This window comes from Mustela nigripes, chromosome 2 (genome assembly GCF_022355385.1).
Source record: "Mustela nigripes isolate SB6536 chromosome 2, MUSNIG.SB6536, whole genome shotgun sequence".
Classification (NCBI taxonomy): Eukaryota; Metazoa; Chordata; class Mammalia; order Carnivora; family Mustelidae; genus Mustela; species Mustela nigripes.
The window spans coordinates 218,789,346-218,804,400 of NC_081558.1; the positions used below are offsets into that span (position 1 = coordinate 218,789,346).

General features: G+C 62.6%; 1 protein-coding gene across 16 annotated transcripts in view; it reads left to right on the plus strand.

The window, feature by feature from the left end:
* Positions 1-15,055, plus strand: part of PCBP3 (poly(rC) binding protein 3) — a 249,670-nt gene that overhangs the window by 219,646 nt on the left and 14,969 nt on the right. For 8 of the 16 annotated variants that reach the window (XM_059392533.1, XM_059392535.1, XM_059392530.1 and 5 more), the window contains 8 exons: positions 692-846; positions 1,722-1,745; positions 2,574-2,606; positions 2,888-3,004; positions 3,637-3,768; positions 4,605-4,733; positions 7,841-7,984; positions 11,168-11,209. In XM_059392533.1, coding sequence (XP_059248516.1) covers positions 692-846; positions 1,722-1,745; positions 2,574-2,606; positions 2,888-3,004; positions 3,637-3,768; positions 4,605-4,733; positions 7,841-7,984; positions 11,168-11,209 — 776 coding nt within the window. The remainder of the gene's footprint in view (positions 1-691; positions 847-1,721; positions 1,746-2,573; positions 2,607-2,887; positions 3,005-3,636; positions 3,769-4,604; positions 4,734-7,840; positions 7,985-11,167; positions 11,210-15,055) is intronic. The other 8 variants (XM_059392538.1, XM_059392537.1, XM_059392540.1 and 5 more) reach the window with 4 other exon arrangements.

The window sequence follows — 15,055 nt, forward strand, 5'->3', positions numbered from 1 at the left end:
CTGTCCACAGGAACTGTACAGTAAGTGTAGACCAGCAGTACGGGTGTGCAAGGCATCTTCCGGAAAGACTTCATAAAGGGGGTGCCCAGTGATTCGGCAGTTCAGTTAGTAGGTACTAGATCCACTCTAGAAATGGGGTCACCAGGGGACCTTAACCCTAAACACGCAGACAGCACCAATAGCTATAGCGTCCTGGGTTTCTAAGGGCGAAGGGAGCCGTAGCCAGAGGGTGGAAATGCACAGAACTAACACGATCTAACATGAAAGCGGAGCAGATGCTCCAGCCGCATGCCAGGAGCCCACAGCTCGCTTGAGCCCTTTCCCTCTCCGGTTTCTCCCCGCACAGAGGTGGAAGCTGAGACCAGAGTGTTTGAATGACGTGCTTGGGCTCACACGATTAGTTAGTCCCTGCCGGGTTTTCCCCAAACCCACGCGTCCCGCTGCCACACGCCCCAAGGCCCAGTAGGTCACACCAGGGCATGTCCCAGGGCTACGCCTTCTTGCTGACTGGGCTGCCTTCCCAGGAGCCTTTGCCTCCCTGAGCCTTGGTGTCTCACCCACAGCAAGAGTGAAGGCAGCACGCTCTTCCGGACTCCCGCACGCCTACCCACACCCCAGTGGCCGAAGGTCCTTGCAGGTGTTGGCGTTGACCGTGTCCTCAGCCGGCAGCAGCTATGCCTTCCCTTTCCAGGTGACGCTATCTGGGCTCCGTCTGTCCTTCCTCACGGCGCCCTCGGCACCTTACGCCACTACCCCCAGCTGCATATTGGGAGAAGGATGGAGTCGAAGGTCTCAGAAGGTGGCCTGAACGTGACCCTGACCATCCGCCTGCTGATGCATGGAAAGGTACGGAGCCCAAGGCCACTGTGTCAGGCCCCTGGGAAGCAGGAAGGATGTGCCCGTCGCCAGCGCCTGCTTTGTAAGCCCGCACGGTCTCGAGCCGACACAGCGGCCCGCTCCAAAGTACACTTCCCCGGGAACCCTTCGAGACTGGTTGCCACCTGCTACCCCGTCACTGAGCCCCCGCACGTGTATGTCCTACCAACAAGGGCGCCATGCCCCATCCATGTCAGAATCCCGACACCAGCGTGTCCCAGCCCCTCGCCTCAGGCCCCGTCTCAGCCTGCCCTTCACCACAGGTCCCGCGTGCTGGGGGCGGCGGTCAGCCCTCCACGTGCCAGACGCGTCTCTGGAGGTCTTCAGCCTGGAGGGACCCCTGCTCTTCCCTTGCATTTCACCCTGAAAGTCCCTGCCCTTCCTCGAGGCAGCTTTCCTGATGTTTCCTCCCTGTCGGTGGGAAGGTCATAGGAGCTCCCCCATCAGGGGCCCAGGTTTCAGGGCGTCCGTGCTCTTCCCCTGCTGTTCGCACTGCTGGGGCCTGCGGACGCTGCGGGGAACCCCTTGTCACCAGACCTCAGCGCTCAGTCACCTGCCCGCGCCCGCACGTCTCTGTGGACTCCGCTGCTGTTTGTTCCGATGACTCTCATCCCGTTCGTGCTCATCCGATGCTCCGTCAGAGGCAGGGCCTGGGAAGCGGGGTCAGACAGGCACCCAGGAGCCCCCAGACTCAGGACCCTGGCACAGGTGGCCTGACCACGCTCCCTCCTGACTGTCCTGACCCCGTTCCTTGGAGCCAGCACAGATGGGACTCCTGGTGTCTGTCGCAGGCCATCTCTCCTTCTGCGCCATGACGTCATCTTTCTGTGATTCTGTTCCCACAGGAAGTTGGAAGCATCATCGGGAAGGTAACTACTGAGTGGACTCTGCCTTTGCTCGGGCCTCCGAGGAGGTGACGGGGCCACCAGGCCTGTGCAGAGTTGCAGGCCACACAGTGGGGTGCACCAAGGATTCCAGTGGAACCCCGCAGCCCCGCCCCAGCAAGGCCCCTGCTGGTCACCAGGGCAGCCCCACCCCCCACTGCCCCGCGGCCCTATGGCCTGTCCTCCTTCCCCGGTGAGGGCCCAGTGAGTGTGGTTCCCTGGCCTTCTCCAGAGCAGTGTCCCCTCTGGCCAGTGGGTGGTGGTGAGTCTCTCCGAGCTCCCTTCCAAAATAAAGGAGCGCTCCATGGGGAAGTGAGCACGGAACTGGGAGTCTCAGGGAGTCGAGAGCCTGGGGCAGAGGCTGGGGCGCGGCACCACCTACCAGGGCTGGCAGCCCACCGTCTCCAGGCCCCTGGCGTCCAGGGGGCCCCTCCACACTCCATGTCCAGGTCTTCCCACGAGAACCTCGGGGTGTCCCCCTCCCTGCCCCCGGCCTGGCCCTGCTTTCGGGTGATGAAGATGACAGATACGAGAACCAGTGTAGACAGGAGCCATGTGGGCCGGCACCCAGCTGCCTCCTCTGCCTCCTCTGAAGGACCCTCACCAGCCGGCGGTGGGGGCCCAGGGAGCCGCAGCGCGCCGGGCTCTGCTCCCTGCCCCCCCCCCCCCCCCCACTTTGAGCTGCTGCTCGCTGGCCTCAGGCACCGAGCGCGAGGCAGTGCCCCCAGCCCCTGTGTGCCACGCCATTGCCCCTGCCTGCCTCTGGCGAAGTCCGGAGTGACGCCTCACCCTGTGTCTGACTCTTTATTCCAGAAAGGAGAAACTGTGAAAAAGATGCGTGAAGAGGTGAGGCGGCCGGGCCCGGTGGCGTCCGTTTGTGGGCAGGCGGGAGGGGGAGGCCAGGAGTCAGGCCCTGCCCGTGATCACCTCCCGGCCGCGGCGGCCCCTCCCCTCTGACCTGCACCCCCCGCATCTGGGCCTCTGTTTCGGGGCATTGCCGGGGGCACAGTGTGTGGCTCTCCACACCCTGAAGGAAGGCACGGGGCAGAGGCCTCACCATGTACTGTGGAGAACCCAGCCCGGTACTGCGGTGACGCTGACCCTGGCCCGGGGATGCCTCCTTCCAGAGCGGCGCCAGGATCAACATCTCTGAGGGAAACTGCCCGGAAAGAATCGTGACCATCACAGGCCCCACGGACGCCATCTTCAAGGCCTTTGCCATGATCGCCTACAAGTTTGAGGAGGTAAGATGCGCCCCAGACCCTGTGTGCTGGGGGAGGGGAGGACACGGCCTGCTGCTGCTCCAGCCCCACGTCCCCTGTGTCAGGACATGGGCACAGCCCGGCCCACCAGGGATGCTCTGCTTGGCTGCAAAGATTTCTCTTCTCCCCAGTCACCTCTCCACTGCCGGGGGCTCCCTGGGCCGCCGGCCACCTGGCGACGGGCCAGCCACTGTGCTCGCGAGTCCAAGGCCCGGGGCCGAGCTTGAGCCCCGGCCACCCCCACGGCTCCTGCCCCGGCACACGAGCTCGGCTGCAGGCTGGGCCTGGGGACTCTGCTGCCAGCGCGTGGAAACACACATGCGCTCCCATGTCTGCGGCACGTCTCTGTGCTCTGCCAGCGACTTACATCAAAGTTCCCATGTGTTTCCAATGTTGTTCAAGCTGCCAGAAGTTACTTAGAGATGCATTCAGAGCGGCCGAGTTCCCATTCGTGTCCTCCCTCAACCCCCACTGCCCGTGGGCTGCTGGGGGCGGGAGCCTAGCCCACCAGTCTTTGGGGCCCATCCAGATAGATGCTTTCTCACTGAGCCTGGCCTTTGCACTCACTGGTGTGTGCCTGGCAGGCCCACCCATATGTCTCTCTCCCTCCCCAGGACATCATTAACTCTATGAGCAACAGCCCTGCCACCAGCAAGCCCCCGGTGACGCTGAGGCTGGTGGTCCCCGCCAGCCAGTGTGGGTCCCTGATCGGCAAAGGCGGCTCCAAGATCAAGGAGATCAGGGAGGTAACCTTCTCTGGCTGCTGGCGCCCCACCACTGGGTGGGTAAGGCCCACCCCGGGACGCTCAGCCTGCCCTGGGGAGGCCAGCACTGCAGGGCCTGCTAGTGTGGAGCTTCCGGCAGCGGAGCCGTCTAAAAGCAAAGGGTGGGCTGTGGGAGCCCCTGGAACGTGCACAGACCGCTCACAGCCTCATGCAGTGGGGCAGGACCGCCTCTGACGGGGCGGGGTAGGCAGCACCTTGCCACCCAGTCGTGTGGCTCTAGGCCATGGAGGCGGTAGTCCCTGCCCCCCGGCAGGTGTCTCCAAGGACCGCCGGGCCCGAGCAGACCAGCAGGGCTGGGTGAGGTGCAGACTTTATGTTCATGTTCCTTTATTCAAAGAAAGCCTGAGTCCTTGCCCCTTCCAGAAGGAGGATAGCCACCCTGTCATGATTCCGTCAAGGGAAGACCGCCGCAGAGCTTAGGCCCCTCTAGAATCGCTCTGTCTGTGCCCTCAGCTCCACAGGGAGATGAAGTTCCACGTGTTAGAAAAAAGTGACTCCATTTCTGTCTCCGTCTCTGCAAAAGCCACTTGCAGGTTCAGACACCTCTTGTCCAGTGTCCTGTCCCTGTGCCAGGCCGTGCCAGGCCACGGGCTAAGGCACACTAGGTCTGCCCTGGGCCCCCAGGGAAGGAACAGAGGGCCGAGGTGGCAGGCGGGCGTCGTGCCCCTGGCGTGGGCATCTGTGCACTGTGCCCTCGACATGACGTCCTCCTGAGCACCCGGGGCACTGCTGCAGCACCGGCCGCCGCCACCAGCCCCCCACCCTGCCATTCCCCTTCCAATGTCTTGTTTCTGCAGTCCACAGGTGCCCAGGTCCAGGTGGCCGGGGACATGCTGCCCAACTCCACAGAGCGGGCAGTGACCATCTCGGGGACCCCCGACGCCATCATCCAGTGCGTCAGGCAGATCTGTGTGGTCATGCTGGAGGTACAGTCTGGGCATCCGGGGCTCGCCACCAGCCTGGCCCTCGTGCCGCACCGGTCGTGGCTGCTTCGGCCAAGGCTTCTTCGTGTTGGCTGTGGCACGTGGCTGGGGCCCTGAGAATTCACACAGTCAGGGCCGTGTGGGGGCCGGGGGTCAGGAGTGTGACCTGAGACCGCAGCCAGGCTCGGAGCGACCCGAGCGAGAGCCGTGCCGGGTGTGCGGTGCCTGCCGTCTTGGGCATGTCCATCATCTCAGCCTGGGGGCCGGGGAAAGGGGTGTGTCAGGACACAGTCAGAGGGACTCCTTAGTCTGCATTCAGTAAAGGGTCGCCTTACCCTCGGCTCAAGTCTGCGCCGGACACGCTGTGGGCAGGACCCACGGAGGAGGGTAGCAGGAGGCCCGCGCTCGCCCGCGCTCGCAGCACGAAGGAGGAAAGAGCAGGAAAATGCCCAAGTTGTAAAGACAGAGAAGAATAAACAAGGGGTGGAAGCCAAGGAGAAGCGGAGAGGATACAGCTGAGCAAGACAGAAGCCTCTCTCGAAGTCGTTTTGGGGGAAGAACCCGAGATGTAAATCCCAACTATGGCTAGTGGCGAGGGGACCTAGGGCCGTCCTGCGGCTGCCGCGGGGGAGGCTCTGCCCCGGGGAGTGTCTGTGGGCTCCCCCCGCTTTTGTCCTTTGTTTGTTCTTCAAACCCACATCCAGCTCTTTAAAAAATGTTCGCATAGTTTAATTTTCCCAAGTATATCATTCTGTGAAATCGAAGTGTTTTTCTAAATGCTGGTGTCCCAGTGGTCCCCAGCCACTGGCCACGTGACCGTTGTGCCGCTCGGGGTTCCCTTCCGACCCCTGCGGCTGGGACCTCGGAGGCGCCATCGGGCACGCATCGGTGAGTGGGCCGTGCGCTCGCTTGCACCAGCAGGTGCCCGAGGTGGCGAGAAAACACCCGCATCTTGAGCGGCAGCGACCACGTCAGCGCAGGGTCACGCGACGGTTCCAGGAGGGAGGCAGCCTCCCGCGTCCACGAGCAAGGGTTAGAACCAGACTCAGTCTCCTCGGGACTCCTACCCAGGGGCGGTGCCAGCACCACATCCGTGGCCCAACGCACCCACAGAGACAGGCCGGAGGCCGTGCGTGGGCTGCTGTGCCTGTGCCCCCGGGCGTGCGCCGGCTGGGGCCCACGTGAGACTTGACTGGGCAGCAAGGACTCATGGCGGCTACGAATGGCAGACGCAGGGCCGAGGCAACGCCTCCCTCGAGCTGGGGCCGTGGAGCTCTCAGAGGTCGGGGAGCGGCTGCCTCGGTGCAGAAGGTGGCGTCACTGCACCTCGAAAGAGTCGGGCCCGGTTTTAAGTGAGGACCAGCGGGACAGGTGCGGCAAAGATGAGGGGCTTCTGGACGTCGCTCTAGGGCGGCCCCACAGCCTCGAAATGGCCTCTGAAGGCTGCCCTCGGGTAGGGGCACGTCCATGGGGCTGTGGAGAGCACAGCTGTCACCGCAAAGCCCGCCCAGCAGAGTGCACTGTGCGCCAGGGGCAGCAGGTCACAGTGCTCACGGGCCTCTCCTGTCAGAGGACGTCAGCGAGCGCCAGAATCACACGCTCATGGCACTGGGCTGGCGGGCGCCATGGGCCGCGGGGCCAAGGGCAGCACCTAGTGAGGGGCCTGGCCCGGACGGGGCACACCTGGACTGAGTTCTCTGCTGCAGTGGCTCAGTTTAGTCAGGGTTCTGCCACCACAACCTGAGTCTCGTCTGAGGCCGCAGTGACCCCTGGCCACACAGAGACGGTTCTGGAGGCATTTGGTCGTAAGTAGCAGAAACACTGAAGACCGGCCTACCCTGGAACCCAGACCAGGGTCAACTCACAGGCCCCTCAGCAGCCCTTCCTGCTTTATAACAAGGTCGCACAGTGTTCCCAAGGTCATAGAGCCTGCCCAGGGTCATCACACAGCGCACCCATGGTCCTGCAGCATGGCCGTCACTCTTCAGACTGCCCAAGGTCACACGGCACCCCTGAGGTCATACAGCATGGCCAAAACCGAACAGAGTGACCAAGGTCGCATAGCACACTCAAAGGCAGCATGTCAAGGTCAAACCATGTGTTCGGGGTCATACAGTGTAGTCAAGGTCACACAGGGTGCCCAGGATCGCGCAGCATAGCTTGGACTGCAGAGTTGAACCTACCACCCGAGTGCTGAGCCCCATGTTGCTCTGTGTCTTTCAGGTGGGGACACTGTGACATCTCACCCAATAGCCCAGGGTGTGGGCTAGGCCTGGGTGGGCCATGGTCTTGAGAACTCCCAGCAGGGACAGGCTGCCCTGGCCCCATCCTCTGCCTCTGGCCGGTGGTGTTGCTGACCCAGACTCAGCCCTGGCCTTTGCTCCCAGGACAGACTGCCACCTGGCCGGACACCGGAGGACCCTGATTGCCTCTGACCTAGGAGTTCGGTCAACTCTCTCAGAATCTGGCAGACTTCTGGGACATGAGAATATCATTCATCCCGAGCTAAAATTCCTATGCTTGGGGACACAGAATAAGCAAAGGAAATTATAGCAAAGTTCATCCGACTATAAAATATTGAATTTGGACTCTCAGCTTTTTTAAAAAAATTGTTTCCTTTTGTTACTAGTGAGATCACGTGTTTCTAACTGTCCTGGGACGATGCCCACTGAGCATCAAGGCCTGGCCCTGCGAAGCCTGTGGGGCACTGGGCGTGAGGCCCCCAAGGCCAAGCTACCCATAGAGCCCGGCTTTACCCTGAGCTTGGGGGAGAGGGCGAGAGGTGTCCTCAGGGACAACAGCCAGGCTGAGCCGAGTGCGGAACGACGGGTCCGCCGTCTGCGCCCCGCTGGGGTCTCGTCCTCCATTCTCGCTTGTCGGGAGACGGTGGCGCCACGTGGGGACGTATTTAGGACGGCGGCTACACGGAGCAGAGCGGCGGCCCTCCTGCTGTGGGGTGTCCTCCCCCTCGGGGCTGCTGCAGCCTGGGGGACCGGGCGGGGCGGGGGGGCGCGGGGGGCGGGCTCGGGAAGGAGGCGCCCCCATCGTCAGGTCCTGGCGCTGCAAAGCTGCTCTAATGCTCTCTCTCCCTCTCCTGTCCCTTTTCCTAGTCCCCACCGAAAGGTGCCACCATCCCCTACCGCCCAAAGCCCGCCTCCACCCCTGTCATTTTTGCAGGTGGTCAGGTAAGAGCCGACCCGCTCGCGGCCTCCACTGCCAACCTCAGCCTCTTACTGCAGCCCTCGCCGCTGCCCGTTAGTGCACTCAGGTTTTCTCCCCCGTCCCGTGCACGTCTCCCACCCACCCACGCGGGACACAGAGCTCTCCCGGCCTGCTGCCGCCGCGGGGCAGAGGCAGGGTCGGGCACACAGACGGCCACGGCAGGCGTCCCACAGACGCTGGGCCCGGGAAGCGTCTTCTCCCCGGCCTGGCACGAAGGACCCCGGTTCTGCCCAGGCGGCGCTCGCCCCAGTCGAGCTCCTGAGTGTCCTTAAGAAGCCGAGCAGAGGGGCCGGGAGTGTTACGGGTGACCCGGGCCTCCATGTTGAAGCAACTGGAGCCGCATGAACAGGGTCCCTGACCTTCCCGAGGGGAGTTTCTGGGAGCAAGGGAAGGGAAAGCTGCCCAGCCAGCCAGAGCCTTCCTGGTCACAGCAGTGGCCCTCGCGTACCAGCTGGCCCAGGAGCACCTGCTTTGCACACCTGTTGTGGCCGGAGCCACTGATCTTTGTCCCCTGCCCGCAAGGGGTCTGGGAGCCCAGGGGTTGCTGAGACATTTGTGTCTGAGGCCAGCAGTTCATTAGTCGGGCCTAGAGAGGACCAAGAGAGGAGCTGGGCCCACTTTCCCCAGGACCCGCCCCCTGCCACACCCCCTGGGGTCACAACAGCATGGCCAGAGGGCCCGGGAAGACGGCCGGCCAGCGGTGCCTGGAGGAGCTCTGTGTCCAGTTGGCGGTGACGTGTGTCTTTGTTCGAGGGAGAGTGAAGACGGGAGAATTCCCAGAGGTGACCCAGGTCAGGCCAGAGTGCTCATGATTTTATCATTAACACGGCAGCAAGTAAAAATGTATCCCCAAGTTAAAGGAATCTTATCAGATCCTCCAGACTGGCTGCACACGTTAGATGAGGGGCTGGGGCCTGCGTTTCCAAGACCGGGGTGTGGGCGGCTTCCCCCAGGAGAGTCCCATGGGGCCTGCGTGGTTCTGGGCAGGCCGGTGTCCACGGTGCCCGGCTTCTGCCAGCATCCGCTGCGGGCCCCCCTCCCAGCCCTCCTCAGCCCTGCAGTCTCCCAGCAGCCCTGCCCTTTGTCTGGACCCTTCATGTCCCTGTGCCCTCCTACGGCAGCCCCAAGATGTGTGCGCACCCCCATTTCACAGGTCGGAAGGCCAGGCCAGAGGCAGTCAGGGGCCCTTGTTCAGAGCCCTGTGTCCTTTCCCCTGACACGTGCACAAACCCGTGGTGACACCGTGTGGTGGAGCACAGGTCTCTATTCCAAAGGGAGGCACAGGGACACACGGGAGCCCGGGACGCCCCACGGGTCAAGCCCAGCAGAGCCCCGGCCCTCCGTGTCACTCTTGTTGTAGGCCCTGCACGCGTGTCCCGGGGATGGTCTGGCCTCCCCCCTGGCTCTTCCTGCTTATGTGGGACAGAGGAGCCACCCCACATGCTCAGCAATGGGCTGTGACAGATGTAGTGCAGCCACGGGGCCCTCGGAGCCCAGACCCCCACCTGCCGCAGAGCCCAGGCCTAAGGGTCATGGCCAGCGCCCCCTCCCCAACTGACCTCCGGAGACGCCCCTCGCTGTGGGCCCGCCAGGGAGCACCAGCCGTGCACCTCAGGCCACTCACAGAGGGTGACGGTCTCCTCCAGACGGAACTCTGTCCGTCCGGCTGTTCTGTCCGGATGTTACCGCTGTCCGGAGGGCCTGGCAAACTGCCCATGCGCTTCAGGGAGAATTAAGAATTCCCTCGGAGGAAGAGAGAAGTCCGAAATGCCTGGGAGGAGGAGCCGCACTGCTGGGTAGCGTGTGGGGTTCACTCGGGCGTGTGGGCCCACGCGGGGAGCTGGCCTCAACCTCCATAGACCTGCCTGGCCCAGTGGGCGCAGCCTGTGTCCCGGGGCCTGGTACACATGGTGACCCACTGGGCACCTGCCCCGTGGCATCTCTACAGACCTTGACTGCAAGGTCTGGCTGCTCCGTGGACAGAAGTCCAGGGGGAGGGACGGTCCCCTTAGCCACCTGCTGCATCTGATAAGATCCCTTTACTTCTCCTGGAACACCGTTGGCAGACCCCGACCCAGACTGGGGCTTTGCCTCCCGTGGTCGCTCTCCAGGGCTTGGCTGACCTTCAACTCCCAGGTTGGGTTGTTTATGACCAAAACTCTGGGCAGATTCAAAAGCCGTGGTTGGACGGAAACTCGGAGGCCGCCCCTCAGTGTGGAGTCCGTGGGAGTGGCACTCGGACTGACCTGGGGTCTCCCTCTGTGGGTGCACACGTGCGGACACAGGTGGGCATCACGGGTCCACTCAGCATGTGCACGAGGACCCACATGGCCAGGGGCAGGAAGCCACATCCCTCCGCACCTGGGCCTTCCCGCCGGGGGCCTCCAATGCCGTGGCCCAGGGCGGGCGTGGCAAGTTCCACGCCGCAGCACGTGAGGCCTGACAAGTCCTCGGTCTTTGCTCTCCCTTGACACTTTGTGGTTCGTTTGTCTTTGGCCATGACGTTTCTGGGAACAACCTAGCCGGTGGACTGTTGAAGCAGGAGCGGGGTGGGGGCACGGGTCCACACTCGTGCCGTGGCTGGTCGGAATCTCTCTTGAAGCTGAAGCCTCAGGGACCCACGCTTGCCCCCAGGGAGTGGGGCCGAGCGCGTGCAGCCCCCTCTGAGAATGGCTGTGCGGCCCTCTGAGGTCACAAGACCGGTCAGTCCCTCTTGTGACTGATTTGGTGCATTTCTTAATCTGCCTTCAGAAAGGTTGTTTGGTTCGCTTTTCTTGGGATAAATACTTTGTAAAAGTGTTTACTCTGAAAGCTGATGGAAGTTTCAAAAGCTTAACAATTCGTCTCTAACAGGATTCCATCCTTTACTGGGGTTTTCTTTGAAGAACCCCGGGGAGCGGGGGCCTTCTTGCTCTCCCCGCTGACTGCCCGGCCTGTGGCTGTCCGTGCCTGGGCTGTGGCTCCCCGGGCTCCTGCGTCTGGGGGTGGCCCCGGCCACCCCTGTGGGCGCCAGTGAGGCTCGGCGCCAAGATCCCCCTCTCTGCACCTCCCAGTGCCCTAGGCTGCTGGGGAAGGCGGGGCGCGCTGACCATGGGGCCTTGGGCCTGTTCTAGGAAGTCACAGTCCCGAGAAAGCCCTCGTCCCCGGGGGAGGGCCACCGGTGGGCACAGCATGGCTGGCCGCTTCCCGAGCTGACGGTGTCTCTCTGTTTCTAGGCCTACACGATCCAGGGACAGTACGCCATCCCCCACCCAGATGTGAGTCTCCACTCTGCCCCCCACCTTCTCTTCTCGTTGCCCCTCCCCCTGCATGCTGCTGTTACTCGCTACTAATATTAATATTACACAATAATATTAATACCGCTCTCTCGGTGTTCCTGACCTGTGTCGTTTCCATATGACCTTGAGTAACCTTTAACCTCTTAGCACTAATTCTGCGCGTGTGGAGGACTTGGCCTGACGTCAAATTGCTCTCACTGCCGCTGCGCTCTGGGGCTTCCCTCCGCGCACAGGGCCTCAGGCGGCGGCCGCAGGGCTGCTTTGCCGGGCACTCGCCCCAGTGGGCAGGGACCGCGGGGTGCCCTCCGCCCGCCTGGCAAGTCAGGCGACATGCTCTCAGACAGGTGCTCTAAGAGATGCCGGAGAGCATGTTTGAACGTCCGGTAAGGCTGCACTTTCCGGAGCCGCGCAACACTCGTGGCGCCCCCCAGGCCTCCCCACCCGAGGTCAGAAGCCAACGGGAGGGACCTTGGTTTTCCCTGCGGTGTTGAAGCCGCGCGCTCCACCATTGGGCTACTCAGCCATCCCCGAGCGCGTCACCGTTTGAGTACCGTGTCAGAGTTGAGGATGGGGACACCTGAAAATGCACCGTGCAGGGGCCCAGGAACTGAGGGGACAGTGTGTGGCAACTACAGGGCAGCAGGCGCGATCCAGGGCCGGCCCTCCACAGGGATCTCGACGTGCGCCAGGGGCCAGAGGCCTGCAGGAGCTGGTCTCGAAGGGAGGGAGAGAGGACGGGAGGGACCAGGTCAGGGCAAGGGGGCCGAGCCAGCGGTCACCCGGTGCTGCTTCTAGCAGCCGCGGCGCGCCTGGAGTCTGCCGGGAGAAGCCTGTTTTCTCTACCCGGAGACTTGCCGAGCTTCACGGCCTCTCCCGAGAAAGCGTTTCCCGCCTGCATTCTCCGTGACCCGAGACGCGCATCTGGGAGGGCCGCCAGGCTGACGGGTGCTCGAGTCTTCTGCGAACCCCTGCGTGCTGACTAGGTGAGCAGGCGAGCAGGCAAAGGCTTTCCAGAGCGAAGCGAGTCTCAGTAAGAGCTTGCTGCCGTCGCGGGGAGCCCCTCAGAGAGAGCAGGGGTATGGCCAAGGCTGCTCCTCTGGAAGAATCCCGCAGGGGCAGAGTCGGCTAAGCGGGAGGCTCTCCCTGCCCCCGGAACAACCCCGAGTCCACGTTCAGTGGTCCCAGGGGGGACTACCTTAATGCTAAATCTCTAGTCCCCATGTCTGCCCGTGGCCACCCCCACTCCTGAAGCTGTCCTCCTCCTGCCCAGAACATGCTGCGAGGGCCCTAACTCCTTGCTGGGTAGAAGCCGGGCAGGGGCACAGCTGTCTGAGTTCAGCCGGTTGGTGCGGTGACACGCCTTCTGCCCACCTGCTCACTCGCGTCCCCTGCCCGCCCAGCCGAGCCCACAGCCACTTCGACATCCCCCCTGAGGACACGTGTCAAAGCCTGGCCTCTGCTAGTGACCCCCACGTCCCATTCCATGTTACCAGGGGTGCTCTGCCTTCTGTGTTTCTTAGAGACCCCAGGAGTGGGGGAGGTGGGGAAGGTGTGAACCCACTCAGCCTTCTCAAAAGAACCCTCAGCAGCTTTAAAACCTGTTTTGAAGTCTCATAGCGTAGGAAGGCTGACAGCATTGCCCGAGAGAAGGAGGGAGCAGTGGGGATTGGTCCATAAGACCCCCCACAGCAGGCAGGGGCAGGCCCCGGAGCTCCAGGTGGGTGATGCCCCGTCCCTCGTCACCTGGGCGACCACCCACTGCACCCATGAGGGGGTGCAGATGTTAGAGCCTGGGAGAAGGGGTGGCCCGTCCCAGCACAGGAATGCCGTGCAGAGTGGAAGCGCCCGTGGGGGTGGGTCGGGTGCTCTGATGGGCTCCACGGCTCCTCACAGACGGCCCTGAGTGGGGGTGCTGGGAAATCAGAGCAGAAACCAAGTGGGTCACAGGCCTAATCCCTGGGGTGGCACAGGCCTCGTCTGACACGGGGCCCGATGGTCTTGTGCCGCTGGACGTGCAGGCACGTGCATAAGCGTGGACTGGAAAACCTGGCTCGTCGTCTTTCTGAAAGCTCAGGAACTCAGAAAACAGGGGTGTGGCCCTTGGTAAAGGGCAGTTGACCCCAGAGAACAGCTCTGAGGTTGAGGCGGGAGCCACAGACCCAACGACGATGGCCTGGGGTTTCATGCGGCCTCTGAGCTGACAGGGAGGCGTCTCTGGCCTGCAGTTCCCAGGGCCGTGGGCATGCGCACCTGCCGGAGGCTGAGGCCTTCGGTCTGGCTGACTGGTTTCTATATTACTTGGCTGTTGTGTCATTCTTGTGATTTTCTCAGAATCTCTTAAAAGCGGGTTGTTATGCAGGGTTTTTTCTCAGGTTGGTTAAACTGATTAATAATCCCTGTTGCGTAATTGCCTCATTACACGTGGTAGAGCCTCGAGATAGTCGACTGTCAGGAAACGGCTCTCTGTGCGACCTTCTGCTGTGTGACTGGCCCCCAGGGCCAGGCAGCTGCTGGGACTCAGTCGCAAGAGCCTTGAGAAGCGTGTGGCTTGCAGGCTCGAGACGTTGAAGACTGGACAATCTTACTGACGTCCCAAACAAAAATAAAGCCACGGTCTGGTGACGTCGGTGAAGGCGGCCGGGAAGGCAGCTTTTACTTGAGTTCAGTGTTACTCAGTAGGGATTTTAAAGGCTTTGTCGCAGAACGCAGATAGGGTAATGGTGGGAAGCCCCGCTTTATCTGTAATACACTGAATGCTGTTTAAGCGCTTGAGCCACGGTGGCTGACACACAGCACAGGACTCTCCAGCGGCCTGTGACCCGAGCTGCAGACTGTGAGAAAACACGTTCGTTAGCGCTGAGTGTGACTTTCTACCGAACTAGACCGTACGTGTTTCTCTGGGCCTGGTGTTGACGAGCGCGTTCCGGTCACCCTACCCGGAGACTTGCGGCTCCCTGCAGGGTCCTGCCTGCCGCTCACCTGTTCAGCCCGAATCCTCCTGAACCTACCAGGAGAGGCACCAGGACACCAGGTGTGGGGAGGGTGGGCCCAGGCCTGGCCGGACTCCAGAGCCAGGGGCTGCTGCGCTGACCTCCGCACAGCCTGCCCAGGTCTGCGTGGCTTCGGATGTGGGGAACGCAAGAGGGACTCGGATGTGGGAACCTCCCCGTCCTCTGCCCACCCAGTGGCTGTGTCTCTTCTCTTACTCCACGTGACCACACGGCAGGGACGCGTCGGTCTCAGACCGCCCCCATGTGCGATTCTTCTTTGCTGGTCTTCAGAGGGTCCAGATCACTCCTCCATAGCGCGCCCTCATTTAAGGGACATCTAAGGGACAGCAAAAGCAAACAGAAGCTAAGCCGGCTGTTAGAGGTGGCCCGTTCACCGCGCCTGGTGCTGACTGCGCGGTAGTGGTCAGTTACACACAAGGAAGGGGCCGCTTGAGAAGCGCACCACCCGAGCTGAAGAGCCACTGGCTCCTGGCGGCGACGCCCAGGGACCCGGAGCTCCAGGAAGCGTGCTCTTCAGAGTCCGTAGCAGGAGACAGTACCACGGGAGTCACAACAGAAGTAGAAGAAAGACATCAGTGGGAAGAGGCACCTCAGGTCCTAGTTGTCCACTCACATGTCCCTGGGGGTGCAGGAACTGCCCTGATGACCGCCAGTCACCTCTGGAGCCCCGTGGGGATGGCGCAGAGGCTGCTCCTGGCACCTCACAGTGGCAACGGTGGGGAGCATAGCCTGCGCCCCCCAGGCCGCCTGCTGCTGGGCCTCACCTCGGCCCTGCTCCTTCCTCAGGACCCTGTAGCTCGGATACGTGGAGAGG